The 17,723-nt window shown below is 33.1% G+C and overlaps 1 protein-coding gene across 3 annotated transcripts; it reads left to right on the top strand.

Annotated features, from left to right (window-relative positions):
• LOC109715467 (peptidyl-prolyl cis-trans isomerase FKBP16-4, chloroplastic-like) lies at positions 8,082 to 17,613 on the top strand. Of its 3 annotated transcripts, none has more exons than XM_020240480.1 (10): positions 8,083 to 8,297; positions 8,390 to 8,533; positions 9,536 to 9,585; positions 10,249 to 10,304; positions 14,289 to 14,346; positions 15,349 to 15,423; positions 15,809 to 15,898; positions 16,359 to 16,436; positions 17,200 to 17,240; positions 17,323 to 17,613. In XM_020240480.1, the coding sequence occupies exons 1-10, from the start codon at positions 8,219 to 8,221 to the stop codon at positions 17,324 to 17,326; spliced, it is 675 nt and encodes a 224-aa protein (XP_020096069.1). In that variant the 5' UTR covers positions 8,083 to 8,218; the 3' UTR covers positions 17,327 to 17,613. The 3 variants fall into 3 exon arrangements, with proteins under 3 accessions (XP_020096070.1, XP_020096069.1, XP_020096067.1); XM_020240478.1 differs by having other exon boundaries at positions 17,355 to 17,613; XM_020240481.1 differs by lacking the exon at positions 14,289 to 14,346 and having other exon boundaries at positions 8,082 to 8,297; positions 10,249 to 10,308; positions 17,355 to 17,613.

Raw genomic sequence — 17,723 nt, forward strand, 5'->3', positions numbered from 1 at the left:
GGTTAGTAGACTTCTTGGAGATTTCGTGAAACCAATTTGACAGAAATTGATTGAGGTTAGTTTGGTCAAATTGATATTTTTCTGAACTGCTGGTGTATTTGGGCTGAAATTAAGATTTTTATGATTTTCTTGGATCAAACCTTTGAGGAAGCTGGAATTCAGACCATAGAATGTTGCTCCATCATTCTCTACTGGTCTTGGGACTTTTCTTCACCTGAATTGTGGATTGGAATGTGAGTTTGACATTGAGGTTGTAAAGGATTTAAGCTTAAGTGCTAAATTTGTGGGTATTAATGGAAACTTTGATATTATTGTGTTTAGATCCTTAGGGAGTGTTGTTGCTGGTTTGAGGCTGATCTTGGCAGGGCTTTCCAGCGACTCCCCAACCTTGTCGGACTCGCGCTAGAGATGGGTTGAAGTTTACCGGATTCTACGGATTTTCTCCTAAGCCTAGTTGTTGTAAGCATGTATTTTTGGTCTTTGTATATCATGTTAATTAGCTCAAATTCGTTGATTTGCATATTATTTGAAATTTGAATTTAGAGCATAAAGCAGTGATTTAGATAAATTATACATGTTGGACTTGAATTTGACTTAGGAGAAAACTATAGGTTCTACATTATCATTTTCAGAAAACTACTAGATTTAGCTTTAGAAGCTATAGTTTGTTTGTATCGCCGCAATTTGTAGGCGGTGGATACCCAGAATAGTGTAGAATGAATTTATGCTCGTGCTGGAATGTCGAGCTTATTTTTACAGTAATATATAGACTGTTCCGGACTGTCGGGTGCCGTTGTGGTTGATGGTGGACCGAGATTGCTATTTTTGCATGGGATGGTGCCGAGGGCACGTAGATTATGATTACTAGACCAGTTAAACCTTCTTGTTTGACTATAGCCTGTGAGAGCCTGATTGAGCTCGGCGGAGATACGCTTGCATACTCGGTTGGGTAACGCCCACGAGTGCCACTCCAGAGTCAGGCTTTGTGCTTTTGCGTTGTTGTCGGTTTGTCATGGTTGGACTTCCTCTCCACTGACGACCCAACATGGTGGTAGTTAGTGTAGCTTCGGCAGACGTGACGGGTGTGTTCACAGTCCCTAGTGAGATTGGGTTAGAGATTGTATTTTTTTCAGATAGTTAGTATTGGATCGTGATAGTATAGTGTCATATAGCTGTAGAATTATTCCAGCTTTCCTTACTATCCTTGAGTATACATCTGTAGACTTAGTGGGTGAGCCGTTGAGGTCGGTAGCGGTACCCACTGAGGGCTACTTCTTTTTGCAGTAGTTCTCACACCCAGTTGTTGACCCTTTTTGCAGAGCCTTCTTCTTCGGCTGCTGCTACTGCTAATCTTGATCGTGGAAAGGGAGTCACGAGTTAGATCCCTTCCAATTTTACTGCTGATCTAGAGATATATCAGCTACAAGTAGTGTTGGTTTTTGGTTCTTATATATGCTGATGTTAATTTCTCGCTGGAGCGAGTGCTTTTGTATTGGAGACTATGTATGTATGTTGAGCCAATATTATTTATATGTGTTTTTCTGGTTAACAGCTCTATACTACTGGTTGTAGTATTATATGTATACAGGTACAGGTACAGGTACAGCTATCGTTTCGTATACAGGAAAAACTCCTATATATACGGCGGCGGGTCTATTAGCGTGCCAGGGAAAACAAGTAATCCGGGGCGTGACATCAAGTGGATACAAAAATAAACCACTAAAAATTAATTTCCTTTAAAAAGTAATGATAAGAGTCTTATAATCAATATCAAGAGTATAGATTTTATTTTAAATAATTTAAATTTTTTTCTAATCCATATTTAATTGATTTGGATATCGTTACGCTATTAAAAGCGAAAACATCTTATATTGACCATTAAATTTACAAACTTTGAAATTCGTAAATCATTAGGCCAATGATATCGAAAAGATTTAAAATTTGATTTCTGGATATTTCAAGTTTCATAGATCATGTTCATAGTGAGTCCAACAAAAGCTTATAGAGGTGTCCATGAAACATAGGTTAGTGCATATTTATACATTATTTGGATTGGAAAATAAGATGTTCTTAGTTATTTCCTGATATAGGTATAATTTTTAGGGAAAACTTCAAATACCCTCCCTGTAGTTTCGCACTTTCTCACTTTAGTACCCTGTGGTTTAAAGTGTATCAAGTTAGTATCCTATGGTTTCGCACTTTCTCACTTTAGTACCATGTGGTTTAATATTTCGTTAAATTATATATAAAAAACTTCAGATATCGTACCTAGGTTTATCGAGTATTCATTTTAGTACCCTTTTGTTTTAACTTTGTCACTGATTTAACAAAAAATGCCCCGAAATGGATAATAAAAAGAGAAAAATAAAACCACAGGGGTACTACTTTGATACAAAAATGAAACTATATAGTACTAACTTGATACACTTTAAACCACAGGGTACTAAAGTGAGAAAGTGCGAAACCACAGAGTACTAACTTGATACACTTTAAACCATATGGTACTAAAGTGAAAAAGTGCGAAACCACAGGGTGGGTATTTGAAGTTTTCTCTAATTTTTAAGATAAGCTGGAATAAGAATAATTTTACGTTTGAATGAAAATTAGATTATTACTGAGAAGAAGAAAAATAGTGATTGAATAATTTGAATAGTGAGATGAAATAGTGAGAATAAAAATAATTATAATTTTAAAATAATAATATTTTATCTAATTAATTAAAATCAAAATATTAAGGGAAATTAGGTTAAAATATTAAGGAAAATAAGAACCTAATTTCCGTCTTTACTTCCAAAAAAGGGAAAAAAAAATGGTTTCCCTCTTAGTTGGTGGAACAACAATTATTTTCCTTATATCTCTACTAATTAAATAATAAATATTAATTTAATTTCGTATATACTAATTTATTTACTAATTAACTACATAAATAATTAATCATTCGATTTAATAATCTACTAGGATTTGAACCTACGACATCGGGTTTTGGAGACCCACGTTCTTGCGAAAAATCATCCTTTTCTTTATTGTGATTCGACATACATAAGATAGACGGAATCACGCTCTGTAGGATTTGAACCTACGACATCGGGCTTTGGAGATCCTTTTTGCGTATGGCATTGCCACTCCCTTTGGCAGCATCTACCTTCTGGTGGGCATTATGTCACGGATTTAATGGTTTGGTTCGCAAAATCCGTGTGGCGAAGGAGGCGCCGGGCTTTACGAAGAAAAAAGTTATGTCCATGACAATTAGCTCCAGAAGTATTGCTGCAAAGACCAACAAAATAACCGTACCATCAGCTGTATAACGAAGAATTTGCTTACTTATCTTTTCCCATAGGACCAAGGGTCAAGCTTAACGAAGTAGGCTTTCCGTCTAGGGTGAATTCTATTTATTTCCACTTCTTTGATTCCTTATTACATATTCGCTGGGCAATCCAGAGAGCAGGGGCTTTGTTTCGTATCCTATCGGAATAGAATAAGCTGTTGGAAAGAGAATACCACGAATACGCTATTTTGAGGATAAGGATTCACAGGCGAGACAAATTAGGTTTCGGGCAGAACAAACTATGTCGAGCCAAGAGCATCTTCATCCCAATGGCTGGAAGGAAAGTATCTGAAAAGGCAACTACAGCTGCTATTGGTGAACTCATTACCATTAATAGTTTTCATTAAAAATGAATTGGTCCAATACGCGTCATAGCATTCTTTTCTTTCGAAACAAGGTATCCCGAAGTAGATCTCTATGTGAATAGTCGAGATAAAGGGACCCGTTTATACCTTGTATGCCTTGGATTCCAACCAAGCATCACAAATTAGGTTTCGGGCAGAACAAACTATGTCGCAGTGAAGCGGGGTCTGCTTGATCGGTCATTTTTTCAATAGTAGAGGTGGAACCGATCTGTAAATATGTGCTAGTGGGACTCACAGGCAGTCTGATTATCGAATCTGAAAAGGCCTAAATCTCATGTCAAGTAACCCACGTGAATTTTCAATATTTCTTTTTACTTCTCATCAAACGAATGGCATCTTCTTCTGAAGATTTTGAAAGTAGTTTATTTTCTCACTTACTATTTCCTAAAAATGAAATAGTTGTCTATGGTCGGTTAGATGCCGAAAGCGTCTCTTTTGGCAGCTCAATCCCAATCCTCACGGTGGACAAATTTGTCCCATCACAACCAAATGTGTCTCCGCATCCAACCAAAACGTAAGTCCCCCTCCGAGTTGACTTTACTGGAGTAGTTCTTGGACTTGCTTTGTTGACTGGACTAGCCATTGGAGGGAAGGAATATTTAATTAACTATTTGAGCAGTTAATTTATTATTTATAATAAATTAGCAAATTAAAATTTTAATTATTTAGTGTGTTTAGCAATAATTAATATTTATGTTGATTAACTAGTTAATATTTTGACTAATCTAATTATTTTATTAACTAATTACCTAACTATTAAATAATTAACTAATTGATTTATTAATATATTAAATCACTTAGGGTTACTTAATTTATTAATTAATAGCACTCATTAATAAAATTTAATATTAATTAATTTACTAATTAATATTTATGGTTAACAAGCAGTATTCATTATTAATTAATTAATTTATTAAATTAAATTATTATTTAATTAATATTTTGATGTTAATTTAGTAGATAATATGCTATTATTTTAAAACTATAATTACTTTTATTCTCACTTTTCTAATCAAACTATTCAAATTTTCTTATTTTTGAGAATAACCTAATTTTCATTCAAACATAAAATTGATCTTGTTCAATCTTTTCCCAAAAATTGTACCTATATCAGGAATAATCAAGAACAGTTTGTTCCCGAACCAAACTTTCTAAATTATTGCAATTAAATCTCAAAACTCAATTTAGTTAGCTAAACATTGATAAATTATTAATGTAAGAGTTTTGTGAAAGTATTGTAATTGATAATACGACAATATTCAAGATGCTATTTTACTTCTACGTTACTAAATTGTTAGTAGTTAATCAACTAAATTGGACTGTGGGTAGGGGTGTAATGTGGGCCGTGCCGGGCCGGCACGGCCCACATTTTCCGGGCCAAACCGGGCTGGAGAGTGGCCCGGCCCGGCCCGTGGCTAAATCCGGGCCGGGCCGTGCCGGGCCGGAACTCCCTACCATCCGGCCCAGCACGGCCCCTGGGCCCGGAAGGCACGGGCCGTGCCTGGCCGGGCCGTGCTCCGGGCCGGCTCCTTTTTTTATTTTTTTAAAAATGTACATATAATTTAAAAAAATATAAACAATAAATTATATTTATATAAACTGATATTTTGATTAAAAAATTTAAAATTTATAAAAATAATTACAAAAAATAAATATTTAAATTTATTTAATATATTTTTGTATTCTTTTTTTGAAAAAAAAAAAAAGTTGAGAAGGGTTTTTGGTCCAATGGACCAAAATTGCTTTGGTCCATTGGACCAAAATCACTCCTCCCAAGGTCTGCTAGGCAGACCTTGGGAGGAGCTCTCCTTGGGAGGAGGGCCAAGCCCTCCACCCGAGGAGAGCAAACCCCAGGCCCAAGGCAACTTTGCCTTGGGCCTGGGTTCCGGGCCGTGCTGGCCCGGCTGGCACGGCCCAAGCGGGCCGTGCCGTGCCGGGCCGCCCACCTACCCTCGGCCCGACACGGCCCAGGCCCGTTTCGGGCCGTGCCGTGCCGGGCCGTCGGGCTCCAAATGTGAGGCCCAGCACGGCCCTAAGTGCCTGCCGGGCCCGGCCCGGCCCGGGTGCTACAGTGGTCGTGCCGGGCCACGGCCCGGCCCGCAGCCGTGCCGGGCCGGGCGGCCCACGTGCCGCCCGGCCCGTTTTACACCCCTAACTGTGGGGCGTAATTACAATAATTCGAAAATTTCGAGCCAAAATTATAACAAATTAAAACAAACATGTTTCTACAATTGTATCATATTTATAAGTGAGATGCTAAGTCGACAACCAAAAAGGAATTGTAATCTTTACAATCCCTAATCCAAGAGTTTTATAGTTTACAAACTTTTTTAAATGTTTAGTTATAAAAACGGGAGCTATAACAATAGTACTTAAACCGACCGTCCTTAGAGTAAGTAGCAAAGGGCTTGGTGGTTGGTATCCGAGACCTAAGTTCGAATTCTAGTTGATTCACATTTTCAGCTAAGTTTATTTCTAAATGAAGTAAATGAAACGGGTAGCGTACTATCTATCTCTCAAAAAAAAAAAAAAAAAAAAAAAAAAAAAAAAAAAAAAGTAGTACTTAAAGGGGACTTACTGAATAGAGAGTTTGGGTTATAATCCTTCCATTGCTCTATTTATAATTATTGGCTAAAAAATACGCATGTTTTAGAACAATAATTTTACTAATATATTTGGTATATTTGATAGTGTTGTAAAATTTTTTATATATACATTGAATAGTTATGTGTGTTTTCAAATTCTGACGAAAATCCAACATTTATCTGTTTTACACGAAATGAATCGAAATTTTAATTCACCTTTAATTCAAATTTAAAATTTGATTGATCCACTTTAATTACAATTTTTAATTATTCACTCAAATTTGATATCAAAAATTAAATTTATGTCATGATTTAAACTCGAATTTTAATTTAATTTAAATATTCACAAATTCATATAATAAAATTTCAACTATGAATTTAAGATGAAATAAAATTTTAAAATTAAATAAGATTAACATAGCAGCTAAATATTAGTAGATAGTAATAAGATAATTGAAAATATTCATCTATAAAGAAAAGATATGAAATGAAGAGAAATTTAAATCTTATTTATTATTTATTTTGTGTAAGAGAAAAAAGGAACTAAATTCATTTTCCATACCCAAATTCAAATTATGTGCAAATTCACGTCATAATTATTTTAATAGTTGCCTAGCTTTATCAAAATAAATTTGTGTATCATATTTATCCAAAAAATTATAATAAAAATTTAAATTTTTTTAAAAAAATTAATATGCTATATTTTATTCAAAAATATCTACTATATTATATAACTCAAATTTAAATAGTTTCTGCCAACAATGATTATATAGTTTTATATTTTTAGTATAAATTGAATATTTTTATATATATTTTGAATGCTTGCGAACCCAAATTTTTAAAATTTAATTTTGATCCACTTTAATTAAAATCTTTTGATTATTAATTCTAATTTAATATCAAAAGTTAAATTTAATTCATGATTTAAAACTCAATTTTAGTTTTAGTTTAAAAATAACATAAATTGAAATTTATGTTATATAATTAAATTTCAACTCTAAATTTCAGATGAAATAAAATTTTAAATCAAATAAATTTAAATTTTAAATATATATTTGAAATTAATTTAAATTGGTTTATTGGTTACAACCAATAAAAAGTTCATGTAACACCTAAATATTAGTAGATTGAATTAAGATAGTATTTAAATATTCAAAAAATATATATTGAACTATAAAATATTTAATAAAAGAGAAAAGATTATCTATTTGAGAAAAAGATAAATTAAAGTTTGTTTCATTAAATATTCATTACCATCCCACTGGTTACTATTCTTATCCTTATATTTTTATTATTTTAAAATGAATCGGTCGACAGATAGAAGTTTGAAATATATATGCTTTTATATATTGTGTAGATACAAAAATACATTACAAATTTTACTATTTGAATTTTAGGTCAACCTAAATGTCAAAGAGATCTATATTTTATAAATTTTAATTATTATATTCAAATATTAATTTTTTAAAAAAGTTTCTTTCAACTTTTCATCCGGCAATAGAACCGATGGCAATGTAACTTACTATATTCGCGAGCTAACTCGTGTTCGGCTCGTTAATAAACAGGTCGATCACTGGCTAAACTTTTTCGCTCGATATTTTAACGATCCAATTTGTGTTCAACTCGTTTAATAAATGAACGAACAAAAGCTGCTGACTCTCGCTCGCTCGTGTTCGACTCGTGGACAACCCTAGTTATATCCATACAAATATGGTAAAGTGTGGACTAACCAAATGAGATTTCTAAACCTTGCAGGGACATATGTGCAAAAAGCCCTCTCATCAATAAAAGTGTGGATGAGAAGCGCAGTATCATCCAGTTTCTCTCTCCAACACCTTCTTCTGCTTCTGATTCTGATTCTGCGCAGTATCATCCAGTTTCTCTCTCCAACAACTTCTTCCTGCTTCTGATTCTGATTCTGCTTCCTCTCGAAGCAGCTAAAAATGGAGCTCCGCGTTCTCCCGCAGCGCCCTCCACATTGCTCATCACACCTCGCCTCTCCATTCACATCCCCCAACTCAAGTACGAGCTCTTCAAATCTCTTTCCTTAATTCCTTTTCTTTTTTTCTTTTTTTTTTTAAAATTTCATCAAAAATTTCGATCGATTTGCACAGTTAGGGATCCGCCGAAGAAGGCGAAATCGACGGCGGCCTTTCGGTGCCACTGCTCGAGCGAGTCAGATTCGAATTCGGCGTCTGTTCGGGTTCCTTCGGCCGACGACGGGAGGAGATGGTTCGTGAGCCTTCTCGTTGCTTCTGGTATGTTCGAGTGCATGCTTGTTTAATTTACTGTGGCAACAATTCCATGAATTCGCAAAGTGAATGCTACAACTTACTTGAACTTTAATTTGTTATAATTTTTCCATTCAAATTTTCCATATTGTTATAATCATCTCGGCTGAATAATGATATGGTGGTGGATAATGTGGTAATGATTAAGATGTCGCGTCATTGTTGCTGACGCTATTTAAAATAAACTTGTAAAATTTATTAGCAATAATATAAAATGGTCGAGTTCTCTGTCTCATAGTTTGAGGGACCAACCAAAAATGTATGATCACTTGGGCTCAACTGCGAAGATGCGCAATGTTATTTGTACACTTCAAAAGAGAGTGCAAATTTTATATCTTCCCAAAGCTATTGTTAGCTTCTTATCAACTAGTTGAACAATGTCTATTAAAATTTCTTAATTTTTGAACTTTACATGATGTCTAGTAATTGGTTTTCAAATCAATTAGTTTTTAATGTATAGATAGTTTTAAAGGTGGAGATCACCTATATCAAATTGAACTTTAATTTTATGGTATTAATTATTAAAAAATTAAATACGGTGCATTAGACATACAGATACATCACTAGCTAGTTCGCTATCATGCACATGACTAATATTTTCTATGGAAAACTAGCGCCAATCAGATGGTTTGCGTCTATTGTAATTTTGAGAAAGAGAAAAGTTTTTCAAATAATATTCTAAAAAATAATTTTTTAGCCTGAAAAAATATTTTCTGTCTGTTTTTGAAAAAAAAAAAAATTCTTTCTCCAAATTTCATAGAAAAGTATTGTTTTCGTTTTCCGAACTTTTTAATCTGAAAAATGAAACCGTCAAAATTGGTATTTTTCATAAAAAGCCTTTTTCATGAAAATTAGTTTTTGACACTTTTTCGAAGAACCAAACACTCTCTTATTGGTGAGTAAATACTTGCTCAACTATAGTGGTGGCTCTTTCCCTTGTTGCTTTACTAAATATCTTTTCAACTGCAGGGCTAAGCATGAACAACAGAGCTGATGCAGTGTCTACCAGTAGAAGAGCAGTAAGATAAATATTCAATTCATAATTTGTGTCCTCCAAGAAGCTTTCGCTTATATACCCCTCACTACTATTCAAAATTTTTAAATTTTTTCCCTCCTAAACTCCAAACTCTATTAGTAATCCCTAGAGTTTTGAGAATATTTTGAAGAAATTTTTGGAAATTAATGAGGGCATTTTAGACGGCCAAAAGTATATTAGCTATTTATAAAGTTTTGAAAAATATATTAGATATCAGATTAAAATACAAAAATTTCTCTTATAAATACCCACTTTTTTACTTTTTCTTCCTAACTTTCATAAACTTATATTTTGCCCTCTTAAAATTTCAAAAATGCTTTCAGTGGATACGGCGTTAATAGAAGGACAAAATGATCAAATTATTTTTATTTCTTCTATAAAAAAAAAAAAATTTTAATATATTATTATTATTTTGATGGGCATTTTTGATATAAATTATAAAAAATGGGCAGAATAATAATGGAACCCTGACGGAGGGAGGCTAAATGCAAAAACTTAAAATGTTGAGGGAGTAAAGTATAAATTTTCAAAAGTCAGAGAGGGAGAGTGGAAAAATGGGTATATAAAAAAATTTTCCCTAATTTAGCCTAGATAATTATTATTTACTTTTAAAATTCTGCTTGTTTCCTTTAAATATTGTTTACAGCTTAGGAGTGCCAAGATACCTGAGAGTGAATTCACCACCCTACCGAATGGTCTAAAGTTGGTACATCCCTTCTAGTTTCGGAATACTGCGAATGTTCTATTAATTCTTATTACTGATTTTATATTTACTAATAGTTTGATAACGATTGATCAGTGGTAATCAAAATCATGCATCATATTATTTTTTTTGAGAGAGATAGGTAGCACCCTACCCTCTTCGTTTATTTTATTTAGAAATAAATTTAGCTGGAAATGTGAATCAACTAGGATTCGAACTTAGGTCTCGAGTACCAACCACCAAGTCCTTTGCCACTTGGGTCTCGGGTACCAACCATCATGCATCGTATTGTTGATTTACTAATAGTTTGATAATGATTGATCAGTGCTTATCAAAATCATGTGAATTTGTAGTTTGGTTCTTCTTGAGTGCCAAAGCATTCTGCTTTTTGAATAGAAACAAACTTGGTTTCTTTGATGGCTTTCCTTCTTTTCTTTCTTTCTCTTGTTTAATCATTATATTTTATCGAAGGTAAAAATGTACAGATTTTTTATTAACTTTTGACCATTCTGGATCGATTGTCTAATTTTTTAAATTTTGTTTGATTTAAGTCAAGCAACGACTTACTTTAATGGAGTCCAGCTACTATACTTCTCTTTGTTGTCATAAATTTTTTTTTTCAGCCGTTAGATCTATCCCTTAGCCATTTTCACCCATTAGATCATACTATTCAACCAACCACTTGCTCAATCCTAGGGACCCACTATCATCCTAACCGGAGACCGCTGTTATCCTAACCGCACATCTCTTCATCCAATAGCCGAAAATTTATGAGTACAAAGTTGTTTATACTTATAAAAGTATAGTTGCGAGAATTATATGAAGTATACTAACTAAACTTGTAAAGATAAATAATGTATTCAAAATTTAAAGTCATGTCGTTGACTGACTCAAATCAAACAGATTGAAAAGTTAAGTAGTAAATTCAAAATTTTTGAATGGTTTGATAGTCGATTTAAAATGGTCCAAAGTTTATATAAGTTTTATACGTTTTTACCTTTATAGAATTAGTAGTTACACATAGGGGTGGAAACGAGCCGAGCTCGAGCGAGCTTACCTTGGCTCAAATTCGGCTTGAAATTAATTTCGAGCCTAAATTTAAGCTCAAGCTTGGATTGAAATTAATTCGAGCCGAGCTCGAGTGAGCCTAATTTCGAGTCGAGCGAGCTCGAGCCCTAAACGAGCCGCTTGAAATTCTCAACATCATACGATCAATAGTTTAATTTGTATAGAACATTATCTATAATTTGATACAAAAATATGTCTAATAGTTCAAAGTACAAAATAATTATATAAAATACAGTATTATAATATGAAAAAAATAATTTATGAGTTGAATATCTAATCTTTTCAGCCTCACATGTCTTTTCTTCTGCCTTCAATCTTCATATTATTTATTTTCATTTATACAGTCAAAAATAAATAAATTATATAGATAAATATTGGATTAAACTATCCAATCATATATAACTAAAATTAAAATTTTATATGAATAATAATTTTTTATTTTAAAAATATTCTGTATATTTTCTCAAGCATACAATTAATAGCAAGGTAGGGAATAGTGGGCATATGCTGTTACTTGGTAACTTGGAGGGCTTCCGGTTTGGCTACTTAGGGTGAGAGACAGAAAAGGAAAAAGAGAGAAACATATTGAAAATTTAGAGCTCTGTGAAAGAAAGAAAGAAAAAAAGGAAAAATGTATAAATTTAGTAAAATTTTGCTTTTTTATTTGTCTATTGGATTTGTTTTTATGGGCCAACAACATTGGCCCAATTTTAACTAAACTGAGATTATTCACTCAGCCTATATATAACTAAAATATATTATATTTATATATTTTTTAATAGCACGAAGCACTTGGTGCTACCAAATTTTTCGCCGTTAGATCCACCTCTTTGATCATTTTCACCCGTTAGATCATACTATTCAACCAACCACCTACTCAACCCTAGGGGGCCCACATCATCCTAACCACACATCTCTCAATCCATTGGCCGAAAACTTGGTAGCACTAATGATTTGGTGCTATTAATAGCATAATAGCCTAGTTCTATATATATATATATATATATATATGTATATAGTGTAGAACTACTATGCTATCGAAAATATAGAGGATTTGATGTTTTCAAATTTTTGACCTTTTGATTAAGAATTGTATGGTTGGGATGATTGCAGTCCCCCCTAGGATTAAATAATAACCCTAGGATTGAGTGGTCCCTACAAAGTAATAATAGTATTAATCCAAAAATAAGAAATGATTAAAGGGGTTGATCTAAGAATCAAAAAATCGAAAGCACCATATCTTCTATACTTTTGATAGCATAGTAGTTCTATATATATATATATATATATATATATATATATATATATATATATATATATATATATATATATATATATATATATATACTTGCTTATCAAAATACTTTGTATTTGGTGGGGAATTTGTCATACAACTCAAGGGCTAGTTTGGTTTTCAAATAGAAAATTGTTTGGGCATATGTTAACGAAGATTTAGAGAGTATATATGTAAAACAAAAGGAATTAAAGAAATTAAAAGATAAGATTTTTTTTTGCCTTAAACTAAAAAGTTTATTTGGGGTTATCAAAAAAGGAATTGGTATTACCAAAGTAAATTTTACTATCATTACATTAAAAGAATTCAAATTTTGGCTAGATTGGATATGTCTATCACGATATCAAAACTTGTTTGGACAATATCAACTCTTTGTGACAAAAATGGGAAAGAAGGTTTTGGCCTCCAAGAGAGCTGACGAGTGGTCGTGTCCAGATTGTATTGGGCTCATGCACAGATTCGTCGTGTGTAACGTACTTGGTCTGATGTTGGGTCGCATTGAGNTTTTTTTTGTTCAAGCTCGGCTCATTTAATTTCGAGTCGAGCTCGAGCGAGTCAAATATCGAGTCGAATGCGAGTCGGCTCGCTCATTTGCCAGCCCTAGTTACACATTCACCTACTAGTGATATGAAAAGAAAAATAGGATAAACTTCAATTTGCTCTCCTGCGGTTCTTCTGTGGTTCAGAAAGTTGTACGTACTATTTTATTATTTTATTTTGATTTTATTGAAAAACTCTGCCGTCAAATAGGAAATGAAGTAAATTTTTAATAAAAGCACAGGATGGTACCCTGTAAAATGATAGTGAAACAAAAATAAAACAACAAAATAGTTAAATATAACTTTTTGAATCATAGAATGACAAAATAAAAACGTGCTAAATTGTAAGCTAGTTAAGTGCGACTTTTTGAAGCAGAGAGCAACAAAGTAAAGATGTACCGAACCACATCGACACAAATTAAAGTTTACCCCCCAAAAAAGGTAAAAACATACATAACTTACTTGGCTAAGCAATTTTTTAAAACTTTAATTTTACTATCAAACATTTCAATTTGTTTGATTTGACTCAGTAAACGACACTTTGACCTCAAATTTGAATGAATCGTTTATCATTACAGGTTTAATTAGCATACTTAATGCAATTTCCGCAACAATAAATTTATTAAAGTAAGAAATTAACTTATGAAGTCGAAGTATCGTCGACTGACGCAAATCAAACAAATTAAAAGATTAAATAGTAAAATTAAAATTTTTAAAAAATTAGATAGTCGATTCAAAATGATCCATAGATCCATAGTTCAAACAAGTTTTGTACGATTTTCCCACAAAAAAAATTACACATTCTCTGATCAAATGATGAAATAAAAAACCTTCATGTGGCTGGCATGATAGACAAAGTGAAATAGTTTGTTCTCATTTTGTCTACTTGTGGGGCACAAAAGCAAATTACTTACTTTGTGATTCATTTCTTTAGTACTTTATTCTACATAATAAAAGGTATGAAGTACACAAACTATTGCATTGTTGTGTGGGAATTAATTGTTCATGTATGCATACCTTTTGAATGAGCCTACATTCCCTCTTGCGAGATTGTTTAACTTTAATTCCTCACAAAAAAACAGGTATTATGATATAAAAGTTGGAGGTGGACCTAAAGCTGTGAAAGGATCACGCGTCGCGGTATGTTTACCCAGCCACATCGATACACAATCAAATTTAGGTGACTAAATATTGACGCATCATTGACATAAAAGTGATAAAGCATCTTAATTATTAGTACATCATTAATCACAATACTGCCACATCACTTACTGTATTAGTAATACATTAATATTTAGTCGGGTAAATTTAATTACGACTAAACACTTCTAAAAGTTCAAATATGTGTCTCCCACCTCAAAGTTTGTGGACCAAGCGTGCAATTTACCCTAATAATTATTAGGTAAAAAAAATGTATTTAACATGCCTCAACTATCACTATTTTGATCGGGCTATCTAAGCTTTGAAAATTTTGATTTTGCTGCCTATCCTTTAATTTATTTGATTTGAGTCGATTGATGACTCTTAAACTTTAAAATTTGAATGCATTGTTTACTTTTATAGATTTAATCAGTATATTTTATACAATTCATACAACTATAAATTTATTAAAATTAGTAAACAGCTTAAATTTTGTCTTAGAAAGCCATCAAATGACTTATATCAAATAAATTAAAATATTGGGTGCTAAAATCAAAATTTTGAAAAATTAGATAGTCGTATCAAAATGGGCTATAGTTCGGATAAGTTTAACTATTCATATTGCTTAGAGCTACAATTCGTCGATAAAAAAGTATGGAAAGTTTTCTCTTATAAGTGTAACATGGTTTGTATGAGAACTTCCAATATACCAGTTTGATGTCAATAAGATCATTTTTATGTTGATGACTAACATAAAATTTGCTGTTCCTTTTTTTCCCCTCTTTTTCTTTCTTTTTGTTCAATAATTAGTGATAAAGATATTCATTGCAGTAATTCAAGTTTAAGAATGAAATTCATAATGATATTTTGAGGCCATCTGATGCAATTCACCTATGATTGATTGTACAATATTCTCGATGTTTTATGTATTCATTAGATCATCGATTTGTTATCATTTATCATTCCGCGCAACATAATTGGCAAGTAATTTTCTCAATTCAGGTACACTATGTGGCCAAGTGGAAGGGTATAACCTTCATGACTAGTCGGCAAGGTCTTGGTGTCGGCGGCGGAACGGTACGGAATTTACGTGCATCTGAATAAGGCCCAGATTGACATATGTGAAACTTCTAAAGAACATCTGCCAGATTTAAACTGTTCAAAGAGACAGTAGTAACTTTTATATCAAAGTCCCTCACAAAAGCTTCCTGCCACAGCAGAAGCAGGAGTTTCAAGATGGAGATTTCATTTTTCTTCTTGCATCACGACAAAAAGTTACCAAACTGTTGCTCTCTCAAGTGTGTAACTATCGCATTTGGCGCGCTTCATAAAATGATAACTAACATACTTTTGTGAGAGACTTCATATCACAAGTATGGCAAATGACTTATGAAGCTATGTGATCTGATCTGAACTCTTTGTAGCCCTCACTGACAAATTAAAGCTTGTTGTGATCATACAGCCCTATGGTTTCGATGTCGGCCAATCTGAGAGAGGCAATGTTCTGAAAGGATTGGATCTTGGGGTTGAGGGAATGAAAGTTGGGGGCCAGGTCTGACCATCAGAGTATCTTTTTCTGTCTCATGATTTATTTTTATGATAAAAATTCTACAGATGCCACTTGGACTGCAAGGCATTTTGAAATTTCCTCTGTTATGAAACTGGAGAGTGATATTTTGTGGTATTCAGAACTGATAAACTGATATTACTGACAAGTAAATTACTGACAAGTAAACTGACATTTTGGCCTAATCTTGCTTCCTCGCTTTCTTCGCTGACATTTTACCGACAATAATGGCTTCTTTTGAGGATTAGCAAAGGATGTTTACTATCTTATTGTCCTCGGCCTCTCTACAGCGAGTATGCTTTGGTTTTCTTGTTTATCTGATGCTCGCTAGAGATCGGAAGTAGCTCCAAAACAAATACATTCAGTTATTTGCATCTGTCACAAAATTTTCTGCATGAAAGATACTTTTGCTCTGAAGACTGATTTAGGATCATGGTATTTCCAGAGATTGCTGATAATTCCTCCCGAACTGGCATACGGAAGTAAAGGAGTTCAAGAGATTCCTCCAAACGCAACGATTGAGGTAAGAAAAGCGCATCTACTTGTTGTTTAAGGAATATAATAATAATGATCATGCAATATGTTACTAAATATTCCCCAAAGGAGAATAACATAAGAGTACTTTCATCAAGAACTCTTTCACCCCCAAAAAAGATGAAAGCACTCTCGATCTTTTCTTTTCCAATGTTATAAAATGATAGTGGCAATCACCATCTGATGGCAATCACATGCTTCTTCGGTGGCAATTGCTATTGTAATTTTATAGTATCGAAAAAGGAAAGATTAAAAGTGCTTCTAAATTTTTTAAGACATTTTAAAGTATAAAAATAGGTGCTTTTGAAAACGCAGTCCCAAGCTGAGCTAAGTTTTATCTAAATGCTTCTATAAAAAGTTTACAGGTGAGTTTTGCAATGCAACAATCTGCAAGTTTTGGGACTCAACAGCTTAAATTTTAGAGCTGTAGGATTTAAGACAGATCTAGAGAAATAATTCTGAAGAAGAGAGCCAGGTTAAGAAACTAATGATGCGAAGGGTAAACCCAGATCAGTATAAAGGGTTTATGTGTTTATCCTTTACAATGTGATACAGTGAAAAAGTGATTACATAAAAATCTGGAGGCTTTGGAGCAGCATATATATAAGTTATAATACATATTTACATTTGTAGTGGATCAGCAAATGACTAAACAATTTTCTCTCATTATTTTTCTCGCTTTTATTAATTCAACTTGTTCAATCTTTATCCCACATTGCAATGGACTTAAATTACCACTACATTATCTGCAGTTAGACGTCGAACTGCTATCGATCAAGCAGAGTCCGTTCGGGTAAGCATTAGATGCTTAATAACATAATTATGGACTTTGTTATCCACATCTTCTTTGTTTGTTAACAATTTGTTTGAAACAGTTAAAGAGCTCATGTTTGAGTTACTCTCACAGGACTGCCGTGAAGCTTGTTGAAGGATGACATCCTAACTCTATTTCTGCGGTGATTTTTGAACTTCCACCTGATTTCTGCTACGCTGATTTCCTTTTGCTCAATTTTTGATTATTTCTTAATACAAAGTGTGTATACGCATTTTGTTTCCTGTATACAGAAGATGTAAAGTTTAAAGAATTAGATACCTTTGCCAGGGTCTTCAAAATGGATACTTTTGAAACTAAAGGGATCCCAAAAGGAGATTCTTCTTGTCTTGCATTTCCTACTTCCTCAGCTAAAGTGCTTTTTCCTCTTTCCTTCGACCGAAAGCAAAAGAGTTACCTATGTTAGAGGGCTTTTTTTGCATTTAGACCCCTGACAAATTTTTA

Source organism: Ananas comosus, linkage group 9, assembly GCF_001540865.1.
Source record: "Ananas comosus cultivar F153 linkage group 9, ASM154086v1, whole genome shotgun sequence".
NCBI classification, from domain to species: Eukaryota; Viridiplantae; Streptophyta; class Magnoliopsida; order Poales; family Bromeliaceae; genus Ananas; species Ananas comosus.